The 12,800-nt window shown below is 42.5% G+C and overlaps 1 protein-coding gene across 4 annotated transcripts in view; it reads right to left on the minus strand.

The window, feature by feature from the left end:
• The window catches only part of glra1 (glycine receptor, alpha 1), a 174,701-nt gene that overhangs the window by 65,553 nt on the left and 96,348 nt on the right, over positions 1-12,800 (minus strand). For all 4 annotated transcript variants that reach the window (XM_043703247.1, XM_043703245.1, XM_043703249.1 and 1 more), the window contains 2 exons: positions 6,724-6,858; positions 5,062-5,276 (listed from right to left, as the gene is read on the minus strand). In XM_043703247.1, coding sequence (XP_043559182.1) covers positions 5,062-5,276; positions 6,724-6,858 — 350 coding nt within the window. The remainder of the gene's footprint in view (positions 1-5,061; positions 5,277-6,723; positions 6,859-12,800) is intronic.

Below are 12,800 nucleotides of genomic sequence, written 5' to 3' on the forward strand. Positions count from 1 at the left end.
TTCAACAAGGTTCCCCATGGGAGACTGATTAGCAAGGTTAGATCTCATGGAATGCACGGAGAACTAGCCATTTGGATACAGAACTGGCTCAAAGGTAGAAGACAGAGGGTAGTGCTGGAGGGTTGTTTTTCAGACTGGAGGCCTGTGATCAGTGGAGTGCCACAAGGATCGGTGCTGGATCCTCAACGTTTTGTCATTTACATAAATGATTTGGATGCGAGCATAAGAGGTACAGTTAGTAAGTTTGCAGATGACACCAAAATTGGAGGTGTAGTGGACAGCGAAGAGGGTTACCTCAGATTACAACAGGATCTGGACCAGTTGGACCAATGTGCTGAGAAGTGGCAGATTAATTCAAATAAATGCGAGGTGCTGCATTTTGGGAAAGCAAATCTTAGCAGGACTTATACACTTAATGGTAAGGTTCTAGGGAGTGTTGCTGATCAAAGAGACCTTGGAGTGCATGTCATAGCTCCTTGAAAGTGGAGTTGCAGGTAGATCGGATAGTGAAGAAGGCATTTGGTATGCTTTCCTTTATTGGTCAGAGTATTGAGTATAGGAATTGGGAGGCCATGTTGCGGCTGTACAGGACATTGGTTAGGCCACTGTTGGAATATTGCATGCAATTCAGGTCTCCTTCCTATTGGAAAGATTTTGTGAAATTTGAAAGGGTTCAGAAAAGATTTACAAGGATATTGCCAGGGTTGGAGGAATTGAACTATAGGGAGAGGCTGAACAGGCTGGGGCTGTTTTCCCTGGAGCGTCGGAGGCTGAGGGGTGACCTTATAGAGCTTTACAAAATTATGAGGGGCATGGATAGGATAAATAGACAAAGTCTTTTCCTTGGGGCGTTGAGTCCAGAACTAGAGAGCATAGGTTTAGGGTGAGAGGGGAAAGATATAAAAGAGTCCTAAGGGGCAACTTTTTCACGCAGAGGGTGGTATGTGTATGGAATGAGCTGCCAGAGGATGCGGTGGAGGCTGGTACAATTGCAACATTTAAGAGGCATTTGGATGGGTATATGAATAGGAAGGATTTGGAGGGATAGGGGCCGGGTGCTGGCAGGTGGGACTAGATTAGGTTGGGATATCTGGTCGGCATGGACAGGTTGGACCGAAGGGTCTGTTTCCATGCTGTACATCTCTATGACTCTATGACTCTCTAACTACTTCACATTTGCTGCACAAATTTCGGGCAATGTTAAAAATCAGACAACGACAGGTTATAGCCCAACAGGTTTATTTGGAAGCACTAGCTTTCAGACCGCACTCACCTGCTTCCAAATAAACCTGCTGGACTATAATCTGGTGTGGAGTGATTTTTATCTTTGCCCACCCCAGTCCAACACCAGCATCTCCAAGTCATAATTTCTGGGGACATAATAATTCCAAGTCTCTTTCCTTTCCAATCCCTCTCAATGTAAAGCATTTCACACTATTCCATGTTTCATCATTATCTGCAATGCCAGAGGCTACATTATGCCTCCATTAATTGAAGAGGCTCCTTTGGGTAATTCTGAATATATTCTGTTTATTTTTTGGTTTCGTGATGTGCAGGACAAATCTATAGGGGACCAAGTGATGGGCCTATGACTGAGTTTGGTCGAACCAGCCATCCATAGACCCATGATTCCTTTAACTGTTTGCACATGTTTAAAGTCATAATCTTTATCCAGGGGAGCATTCAACAGAAGCATGTGGTGTCACAATGTCTTCCTCCAATGAAAAATGAACATTGTTTTACATTTTTGTTTTCATTTGGATTTTCCTCAGATCCTATAATTTTGGTTTAGTTTTTGTTATTCTGTTTGCTTCTTTCCTTTTTTTTAACAGACGTCCAGTCAATAAAGTTCAAGTGGCATTGCTATTTTTTGGGGAAATATTTTACGTATTCTGGCGAGTTTCAAGTTAACCTAATCCTGTAGTTCTGTTGGCTTCTTCTGTGCTCAACAAATATTTCCAGTCCAGTCCAATGTTCAATATGTTACCTCACACTGAGCTGAAGTATACTGATGGACTTGGGAAACAGGAGTGAGACTGCTTTCAGGCTTAAACCCATCTCCAGTGGGAAACTGATTAAAGTCTAGATTTTCATGTCTGTGAGCCCTTAACTAACATGGAGATTGACTCCCAGTTTTCAGAGAAGCATCCAGCTGCAAAGCAAAGTAAGTAAGTGGGAGAATGATTCAAGAGGAAGGCATTTTTCTAAATACATTTTCAAATTTTAACAGAAAAAATACAGTAAGTAACTAGCCACAGAGTGGGTGATGGTGGTTTGGGAAATATTGGGCCCTTCAATAGTCTGTACTTTGGCTCAGTCAGTCAGTCAAATATGGCAAGCTTGTAGGCCTTATAAGAATGCTTAAAAATGTGTTGCTGGAAAAGCGCAGCAAGTCAGGCAGCATCAAAGGAACAGGAGAATCGACGTTTCAGGCATAAGCCCTTCTTCAGGAATGAGGAGGGTGTGCCAAGCAGGCTAAGATAAAAGTTAGGGAGGAGGGACTTGGGGGAGGGGCGCTGGGAGTACGATAGATGGAAGGAGTTTAAGGTGAGGGTGATAGGCCGGAGAGGGGGTGGGGGTGGAGAGGTCGGGAAGAAGATTGCAGGTCAAGAAGGTGGCAATGGAGGAGGCCAAGGACTTGCATGTCCTTGGTGGAGTGGGAGAGGGAGTTAAAGTGTTGCCAGACCATGGAGGAAGAGCCTGGAGGAAGAGCGCCTCATCTTCCGCCTAGAAACCCTCCAACCACAAGGGATGAATGCAGATTTCTCCAGCTTTCTCATTTCCCCTCCCCCCACCTTTTCTCAGTCCCAACCCTCAGACTCAGCACTGCCTTCTTGACCAGCAATCTTCTTCCCGACCTCTCTGCCCCCACTCCCTCTCCGCTCTATCACCCTCACCTTAACCTCCTTCCACCCATCGTATTCCCAGCACCCCTCCCCCAAGTTCCTCCTCCTTACCTTTTATCTTAGCCTGCTTGGCACACCCTCCTCATTCCTGAAGAAGGGCTTATGCCCGAAACGTCGATTCTCCTGTTCCTTTGATGCTGCCTGACCTGCTGCGCTTTTCCAGCAACACATTTTTAAGCTCTGATCTCCAGCATCTGCAGTCCTCACTTTCTCCTTATAAGAATGCTGACAGGCCCAGTCTGCTGGTGGGTGCCCAGCTCTGGACAGTTGACCAATCACTTTCAAAAACTGAAAATTGACCGCAGAATTCCAATGTGTCTCCACTAAGGCACCAGTCCAGGTGAATTTCCTACTTCCTTGTGAAGGTGATGACCTTCCTGGCATCGGAACACACCAGCTAAAGCAGCACTTTCAGGAATGGGGTGAAGAAGACAAAAAGCCAGCACACTGATCTATTTCATAATTTTTAGCCCTATCCATAGCAATCCTTGGCAATAATAAATCCTGAAAGTTTATCCCAAAATGTCTGTGCCAATTCTCAACCTATTTAACCGGCAGGAATAATTGCTTCAAAATATTAGCAGTTTCTTATTTTCTCAACAACTGCATTCAAGTACTTATCTGCTTGTATTGCTAGTAGCTTGCTTGATCTGGAAGCATCAAATAACTAAGAAGGCAAGACTGTGGAGCACCACTGTGGATCAGTGCATCCTTATTACAGCAATTCCACATATCACTGTCCTTTCCTGTTGATCAATCATTTTCACTCCATATAATCTGTAATCTTGCACCAGCCAACATAGGTCTGAATTTTCTCCTCTTGACGTTGAGCAAATCTGCCTCTGGGGGTCCAAATGGGAGGTATGCATGGCTTAAGCTGCACACGTTTACGCCTGCCATGCCAGTCCTGCTGTGCTTCATGTTTCATTTAACAGTGAGGATGGCAGATTATGAACTGGCACTCGACAAATATGATTTTGAGTTTGTTGTTTAAATATGTTCTCCAAAGACAATTTTCCCTAAGATTGCTATTTTCACCAGAGGAGGGTGGGTTCACAAACCATACCATGTTAAGAGATTTGATTGACTCAATCTGTTTTTTTAATGCATGTGAGTCTGTCCTGGTGACATAGATGACAAGATTAAATTGACCAGCATTGTGTGAGTGTTCACATACATTAGTGTTCCTTTATCGAAAAATGTCCTTCGGCATTCAGCAGTATGGAAACTCAGATAATTATGTAATTGGGATATACTGTGGTTTAATTTACAGATTGATTTAATGTTGTGATATCTGCTGAACGTTTGAAGCAGTTTCCAGTATCCACCAAGAATAGAAGCAGTATCACAAGTCTTTAAAATGCTCACAAAACATTGATCTTTCCAAATCCCTTTTGAGAAGAATTATCCCTTTTATGAGCTCTTAAAGTGTAAGTAGAATACATGCATTCATACAGTCATTGAAAACATTTCTAATTCAACTGACATGCATTAATCCTGTACAAATAAGCAAACAGATTGATGAAAATACTTTAAAGAAAGATATGCTTATTTGAATACCATAAAACTGTCAAACAAAGCTAGTATGTTCATTTGCAGCTGTATAAACAATCCCCTACAGAGCTGAAGCTGAAGTGAATCTCGGATCTCCACTAGTATTCATAAAGAGACCATTTGCTGAAACTGGTTCTGGCCATTGTTCAGTCTATTTTATTGATTCAGATGCCCATGGGAGTTGAATGAGAGGTAATGGCTGGAAGCGCTAACAACCATGAAGCAAATTGGGCTCTTGTCCCAAGAAATGAGGTTGCACCATACAACCTGCTCACCACGGCATTGGTCCACTTTTGTTGCTGCATTAGGCAGTGGCAAGGCTGACTCCAGGCTACTCTTGATTCTCAGACATCAAAGTCCAGATGAATGGGCTGCCTTCCAAAGTTGGCATCATGATGTTGGAAGGTAATAACTTGCACTTCCTGAGCTGAAGTTAAGCCCATAATGCAGAAAACAAAGGTTATGCATTGAATGTTGTTATAAGTTATATACATGCAAAATTCCTGACAGAACAAGACTTTAAAACTACATGTAAAATATGTTAAGTGCTTTTGATTTATACAAGACAACTTTGCCCTTCCCTCAATTTATGGTCTGTTACCTTTGGTAGAGATGCTCGGGATCCTGAACTCTGAGTGGTCATGGTAAGCACAGTTGTAATTCCTAGACCAACACGTGCTGGTGCTGCATCCATATTGATCCAGAAGGAGACCCAGGACAGGATAACAATGAGGAGACTTGGGATATACATCTGGATTAAGTAGTAACCCATCTGTCTTTCCAGGTGGAAACGTGCCTCTATACAAGTAAATTTCCCTGAAGTGAGACAGAAAAGTCAATGTGATATGAATTAGATTAGTTTTAATAAAGTCCACATTGTTTCAAGGATTTTCAGTGTGTTTCAGAGAAACTGTCTGCATTGGTGGTAAGGTCAATGACCAGAGAATACAGATTAAAGATAATCAGCAAAAAAAATCAGAAGGGCGATGAACAGAGTTTCGATTTTTTGGCATATTCTTTTTTTTGACATGGAAGCACATGGAGTGGTGGAATCAGATTCAAAGTAATTTTCAAAAGGGAACAACAGTACATGGATAATACCACGTGCAAAGAAATGCAAAGCAATGGGGAAAGGAATTGCACTCATCCAGGCGCTGGCAAATACTCCATCACACTTCTGACAAGCTTTGTAGATGCTGAAAAGCCTTTGGGTAGTCAGAAAGTGCAGAATTTCAAACTTCTGACCTGCTCTAGTACTGTCGTTATTTATGTTGCTGATTCAGTTAAGGTTCTGGTTAATAGCAATCTCTACAATGTTGATGGTGGGAAATTCAATGCTGGTTAAACATTAAGGAGAGGTAATGAGACTCTCTTATCGGAAATGGTCATTGGTTGATACTTATGTCCCACTCATCAGCATACACATGGTGGTTATCCAGATCTTGTTGCAAGTGAGTACGTATGAGCTAAGTGTCTGAGCTTTTGTGAATGGAACTGGACATTTAATGTATTATTTACTGTATAGAGATGTTGCATTCTCCTCAGTGGGATTGCTTTAGTTAAACAATGCGTATGAAATTGAAAGAAATACGTTTTAAAAACAGCACATATATATGACAACAAAGTCAAGAGTTTTATTTAAAATGTGTACAGATTAAGAGCAACTATTGTAAATGTTACATTTCTAGTTCCCCCAAATCAATCACATTATGACCTGAGTGAATAAATTGGCACAGCAAGTGATTTATCACTCAGTTCCAGACTTGCAACAGCAATTTTGTTGCCTCTGGGACCTGTGTAAAATTTAGATATTTATTCAGCAAATTGTAACACATTTGGCATTGGCAAGTGCAAAAATCCATGAAATGCTATACCACATCACATGCTTTCCTGATAAAGCTGAACATCAAAACAAAACAATTTAACAGACACAGAATACCTTGAGTCAAAAATGCTAAATAATGATTAAAGGCAAATTATTTACATTTTTTTATTGATTGGATTTAAATGTCTTGTTTAAGTTATCCAAAAACATTATTAATGCAATGGAAGACTTAAATCGGAAAAAGAATAATTTGCAGCACAGAATTCTATAAACTCAATAATAAGAAGGTAAAATCTATGGTTATAACAGGCTCTAACATTTAGCCTTGCAGTGTTAAGTGTTTATGCACAATTGCTGAGAAGATAATGTTTACCAAGCCTGTTGTTATGGCACCTTGCACATCATGTTGGTGACAATGTTTCTGGTTATAATACTGACCTGTATTGTAGTGCTTTGTGCAGTCTCTTAAATCTTTTTCCTCTTGGAGAATAAACTGTGGTAAAGTTAATCCGTCAGCTACTTGTACAGCTTTTTCATCCCATTGAAATATCAAATCATTCATTGTGTATCCAACTGAAGGATAAAAGAGGGAAAGAAATTTCATATTTGAAAACCATAATACTGCAATACTGAGCATTTGAAAATTCTCATAAGGTTACATGAGTCACTTAGAAATATGTATAATGCCCAGCATGTGCTATTTTTCATATTTTTATCAATACTTTTTTGTAAATCTGTAGTGTTTTAAGATATTTATTGAAGTCAATTATAACAATAGGAGAACAATTAGGGGCAAATGAACAGTTTCTCTAAATACTCCAAAAAAGTATAATGAACAGGGGTTAGAAACAGAAGACTAGCACAAATGGAAATGCTTAAAAGGTTTCTGTCACCTAAAGGTAATTCACTCTGAAACTCAGTGGCACTTTCTGGGAAACAGAACATTGGTTTCAATGGTGGGAAGGTCCATGAAGACATGATAAGCAACATTGGTTGCATGTGGTGGGATGGACAATGGATAAGGTGATAAAAAGCAAAATACAGTAGACACTGGAAATCTGATAGCAAGACAATGTTTCATTATTTTCTCCAGCAATATCCATTACGGAAGTGAACTTTCACTCCTAGCTTAACTCTTCCTTTTTTTTTAACTTGATGGAATCTTTCCAGGTATTATGGTCTCGAGATTTCTTGCCTGATTAAAACTTAATTTGAACTGAACTCAGGTTGCTAGTGACCCATGGGCTACTTTCTCAGTCAGTCATAAAAGTTCAATCTTGTGGTGGGGATCCAAGATGGCCGCAATCTGATAGGTCTGCTGTGCTGAGGTCTGCACCAAAACCCAAGTAAGGTAGGCTTTCACACCCCCTCACTAGTCATCCGTAAGAAAAATCGATAAAACAAAGTAATACAAAATTCCTAGAACCTTTTCGATTCTAACATTCTGGGAACAAGATGAAGATGAATTAAGGAAAGGGAGCGAGAGGATCTCAGCAAGCAAGGAACTCCCCTACAGTGCCAGGCACATCCGCGACTGCAGCCCTGGCTCCTGTGGCGACGCCCTTGAACCTGTTGGAGCAGCAGAAGCTAGTCTCAGAGTTTGTAAAACTTCAAGAGAAAATCGAATCGGTGCTGGAACCAATCTCTGCCATGCTACAAAAGTATGAGCAGAAGATCCGAACGCTGGAACGAAATGTTGAGGTAGGGGAACAAAGGACCCGGTGTCGGAGATCACAGCGGAGAATTCGGAGGGGTGGATCCAAATACTGGAAGGCCAGGTTCGGGCCCCTGCTGGACCAGGTCAATGACCTCGAGAATCGAGGTTGAAGGAAAAACTTATGGATAATCGGGCTCCCAGAACATAAAGAAGGTGAGAGTCTGGTCAGCTTCCTTGACCAGTGGGTCCTGCAGCTTCTGGGGTTGGGAATCGAGTCGGGCCGAGAGCGTGTGGAGCGGTCCCACCGAGTCACGATGTGCAGGTCTGGGTTGGATCAGCACCCCTGCCTGGTCCTAGTGTGACTCCAGTGTTATAAAGAGAAGCAACTGATAATGGAAGCCTCCAGAAGGCTGGGAAAAGACTCACAGGCTCTGGTGTATAAAGGTTCGAAAATTATTAGATTAGATTAGATTACATGACAGTGTGGAAACAGGCCCTTCGGCCCAACAAGTCCACACCGACCCGCCGAAGCGAAACCCACCCATACCCCTACATTTACCCCTTACCTAACACTACGGGCAATTTAGCATGGCCAATTCACCTAACCCTGCACATCTTTTGGACTGTGGGAGGAAACCGGAGCACCCGGAGGAAACCCACGCAGACACGGGGAGAACGTGCAAACTCCACACAGTCAGTCGCCTGAGGCGGGAATTGAACCCGGGTCTCAGGCGCTGTGAGGCAGCAGTGCTAACCACTGTGCCACCGTGCCGCCCACTATGTTTTCTCAAGACTTCTCTGGGGCTATAATCAAGAGGAGGAAATCTTTTGATGAAGTCAGGAAGCGATTGAGAGATTTGAATATCCAATATGCTGTGAGGTACCCAGCAGGATTGTGCTTCAACCATGGAGGGTCTGTTTATAACTTTGACTCAACAGAGAAAGTAAGGGATTTTTTGACTCTTTGAAATAAATGATCTGGGTCAGGGGGAAAACAACAAAGCTATGGACAATGGCCTATCATTTCCTTTTGTGGTTGTTGGTCCTACAGCCCTGGCATGGCTTTGATGTAAAATTTCCATTTTTTTTCTCTTTTTTAGTAATTTTTGTTATTTCTTTGTTTCCTCCAGTGAGGGGTGGAGTTGATGTATGGAGGGGATGAGGTGGGCATCTACTTTTAACTCTCACTTATGTAAATAATAGTTTTTCTTTGTTTCTGTATTGCTTGGGTTTGGGGAGCAGCCATAGCTGGAAGGAACCAGAATGGTTGTAAAGTTTGGGACGAGTGCCTCTAATGCGCAAGGGGGGAAATCTCCAGCGATTCATTGTTTATGTGTTTCTTTGTTTACTTTAAGAGTATTGGTTAGTTTTTTAAATAGTTTTGGTAGTGTCTTTAGTGGTAGTTTCTGGATTTTATAAATTTTGTATTCTCTCCACTTAATGCACCATGAATAAGCTTCTTCCTTCCAGGGTGGGGGAGCTGCGGATCCGCTCTGGCTAGTGGATCATTTAGATGATGCACCTGGAACATAAAAAGGAGCCATTCCCAGATCAAAAGAAAGAAGGTGCTCTCAAACCTCAGAAAGGAAAGGGTTGATATTACCGTGTTACACGAAACACACTTGAATGACAAGGAACATTTGAAGTTACAGTAGGGAGGATTTGGTGGGGTATTCTTCTCCTCTTTCAATTCTGAAAGCAGAGGAGTGGTCATACTAGTACAGGTGAATCTCCCATTCCAGATAATGGAACAAATTAAGGATGAGTATGGGCAGTTTATTATCCTGAAGGCCTTAATAAACAGGGAAGAGTATGGCATCCTGAATGTCTATTGCCTCCCGGCACACTTCCTTAAATTCTTGATTGAAGCAGTCTCCAAATTGATGGCTCTTGGGGTGTGCCACATGATTATAGGAGGAGACTTCAACCGTCTCATGGACCCTGAGGTAGACAGGATGCCAAAGGATCTCTTGGGTATCTCCCTACAATCCAGACAGCTAGTAGGCTTGTGTGGGGAGCTGTGGCTGGTGGATGTGTGGAGATGTCTCCACCCTAATGGGAGCAATTTTACCTTTTACTCCAACCCGCACAAGTGCCACATGAGAATTAGTATGTTCTTTGTTCCGTTGACCTATCTGGATTCAATGTTATCCTGCAGGATTGGAAACAGCCATTTCAAACCATGCGGCAGTGTACCTGGATATAAAGATCAGGGATAGTAGAATAGACACGCAGCACTAGTGCATGGATCCATTTCTTTTGAAGCAAATTTATAGAATACTTCACAAGGGAGCTTAGGACCTTCTAGGACATCAACTCGGGTGCCATAAGTAACCCATCGGTGCTTTGGGAGACCACCAAGGAGTATTTAAGGGGTTTTGTTATTCCATACTCAGCTCCCAGGAAAAGGCAGAGAGGAGAGCAGTAACCATTGCTGGAGGCCGGCTGAAAGCAGCCGAATCGGCATTTTATGAGAGACCATCTGTGGTTAAGTTAGAGCCAGCCACAGCTCTCCAGGCTGCTCTGAATTCAATACTTACCCAGGAGGGAAGTCTCCTTTGCGAAGCAAAGGTTATTCGCATATGGGGATAAGCCAGGTAGATATCTGGCATATCTGACTAGGAAGAAAAGTACCCCGCAGTCCATCCTGTCTATCAGGGCGTACTATCACTCGTGAGTTGACAAAGATGAATGCCATATTCAGGAAATTCTATGCAGTGTTATACTGGTCAAATGGCTATGCAGATGGAATAGCAAGGATGGAATTTTTTTTTGAGAATCTGGACCTCCCAGGTATAAATGAAAAGCAAGCCTCCCTTTTGAATGCACCCTTAATAATACAAGAGATACAAGAGGTGGTAAGGCAGCTCCAAAGTGGCAAAGCACTCAGCCCGGACATGTTTCCAAGTGAGTTCTATAAGGAATTCATAAACTTTGGCCGAGCCAGTATTGGGTATGTCTAATTATTCATATAGCCAGGGCTACCTCTGCCCTCTCTAAGGGAGGCCAAAATCTCTCATTCTCAAGAAAGGTAAAGATCTTGTGGAATGTTCCTCATATAGACCTATCTTACTGCTGAAAGTAGATTTTAAAATCCTGTCTAAAACACCAGCTCTGAAATTGGAGAAGGTATTGCTCACTATTATAAAGGAAGACCAGAAGGATTTTATCAAGGGTCATAGCTCTTCCAATAATGTCAGGAGGGTGTTGAATATAGTGCAATTATGTCAGCAGAGGTCAACTCCAGGCTTGGTGATCTCCTTGGACACGGAAAAGGCATTTGATCAGGTGGAATGGCCATATCTTTTGGTCTTGGGGGGGGGGTGGGGTGGACTTCACTAGGTGGGTCACAGTGCTATATAATGACCACAAGGCTGTGGTCTTTATGAACCATGTAAAATCAGACAATTTTAGCATTACTCTCTACGCTGACAATGTTCTTCTCCTTTTGGCTAACTTGGAAAAGTCTGTACCTCGGCTAATACAAAAGATTAAGTTATTCGGCACTTCCTCGGGTTATAAAATTAATTTTACAAAATCGGAAGCCTTGCCTGTGGGGCCTTGGTGGGAGTGCCTGACTTGGAGGATGGAATACAATTTCTTTTCTGGTGGTCACAAAAAGGTTTTATTTACTTGGGTATTTTTATTAACCGTGCTTTCCACCAGCTTTACAGAGCTAACTTTGTGTATTTGTTTGATGAGATAAAACAGGAGCTGCAACTTTGGGCGGGGCTACCAATGTCATGGTTAGGCTGAATAGCCTTGATTAAAATGAACGTTCTTCCTCGGCTACTGTACCCCATGAGAATGCTCCCGTTGTTGTTTTCAGAGATGTGTTGTGGAAGCTCAATGGCAGGCTGGGGTCCTTCTTGTGGGGTCATTGATGCCCTCTTATTAAACTTACCAAGTTGCAACTCCCACTGGGTTTGGGGAAGGTGGATCTCCCAGACTTTAAGTGATACCAGGTAAGCGCCCTATTGTCCCATGTGAGTGATTCAGTGTGTAAGGATCCAAAGTCGATATGGCTTGATGTTGGGTTCTCTCAGGCAAGGTGCCCCGTCCTTAACTTGCTATTTATGAACAGGATGAAACCTGTTGCTGAGCATTGTAAAGACCCGATCATTATAAACACCGACAAAGCGTGGAGAATGATTCGGCAGGGCGAGGGTAATTTACATAAGACCTCACTGTTCAACCCCTTAGTTGGATCCCCAGTATTTAGGCTAAGGTCAATGGATTCCGGCTTTAAAGCATGGGAGGTTAAGGGAGTCTCCTGTTTGGGAGACTTATTTGAGGGAGAGTACCTGGTGTCTTTCGACCAGCTAAGTCACAAATATAGGCTACCTAGTAGAGACGTCTTCTATTATTTTCAGATTAGGGATTATAAACCATGAAGGACCACACTTAATGCTCAGCCCTATTAGTCTGATACGGAGAGAAGAGTCCTCTGGTGCGTGGGCACTCTCTCGGTTAGTACCCTGCATCATTTACAGAGAGGGGCACCTTGGAAGATAAGGGAAGACTCTACTGAGTCTGGAATCAGGAACTAGGAGTATAAATTTAATTTGAAACATGGGAGGACATATGGGAGAATGTGAAGAAAATCCCGATATGCAATACAGCTCAGGCTATGCAATTGAAGATTCTTCACAGGGTCCATATGACTCCAGAGTGATTAGCAAAGTTCAAGAAATGAGCGCCTCCAGGATGTCCTAAATACAAAATAAGCTTAGGCACCCTTATTCATTGTCGATGGTCATATCATAAGATCCGTAGGTACTGGGGTGCCATAGCGAGTGAATTGGAGGGAATCCTGGGAATTGAAGTTCGGACAGATCCAGTATCCTTCTTTCGGGAC

The sequence above is a fragment of the Chiloscyllium plagiosum genome, chromosome 14 (genome assembly GCF_004010195.1).
Source record: "Chiloscyllium plagiosum isolate BGI_BamShark_2017 chromosome 14, ASM401019v2, whole genome shotgun sequence".
NCBI classification, from domain to species: domain Eukaryota; kingdom Metazoa; phylum Chordata; class Chondrichthyes; order Orectolobiformes; family Hemiscylliidae; genus Chiloscyllium; species Chiloscyllium plagiosum.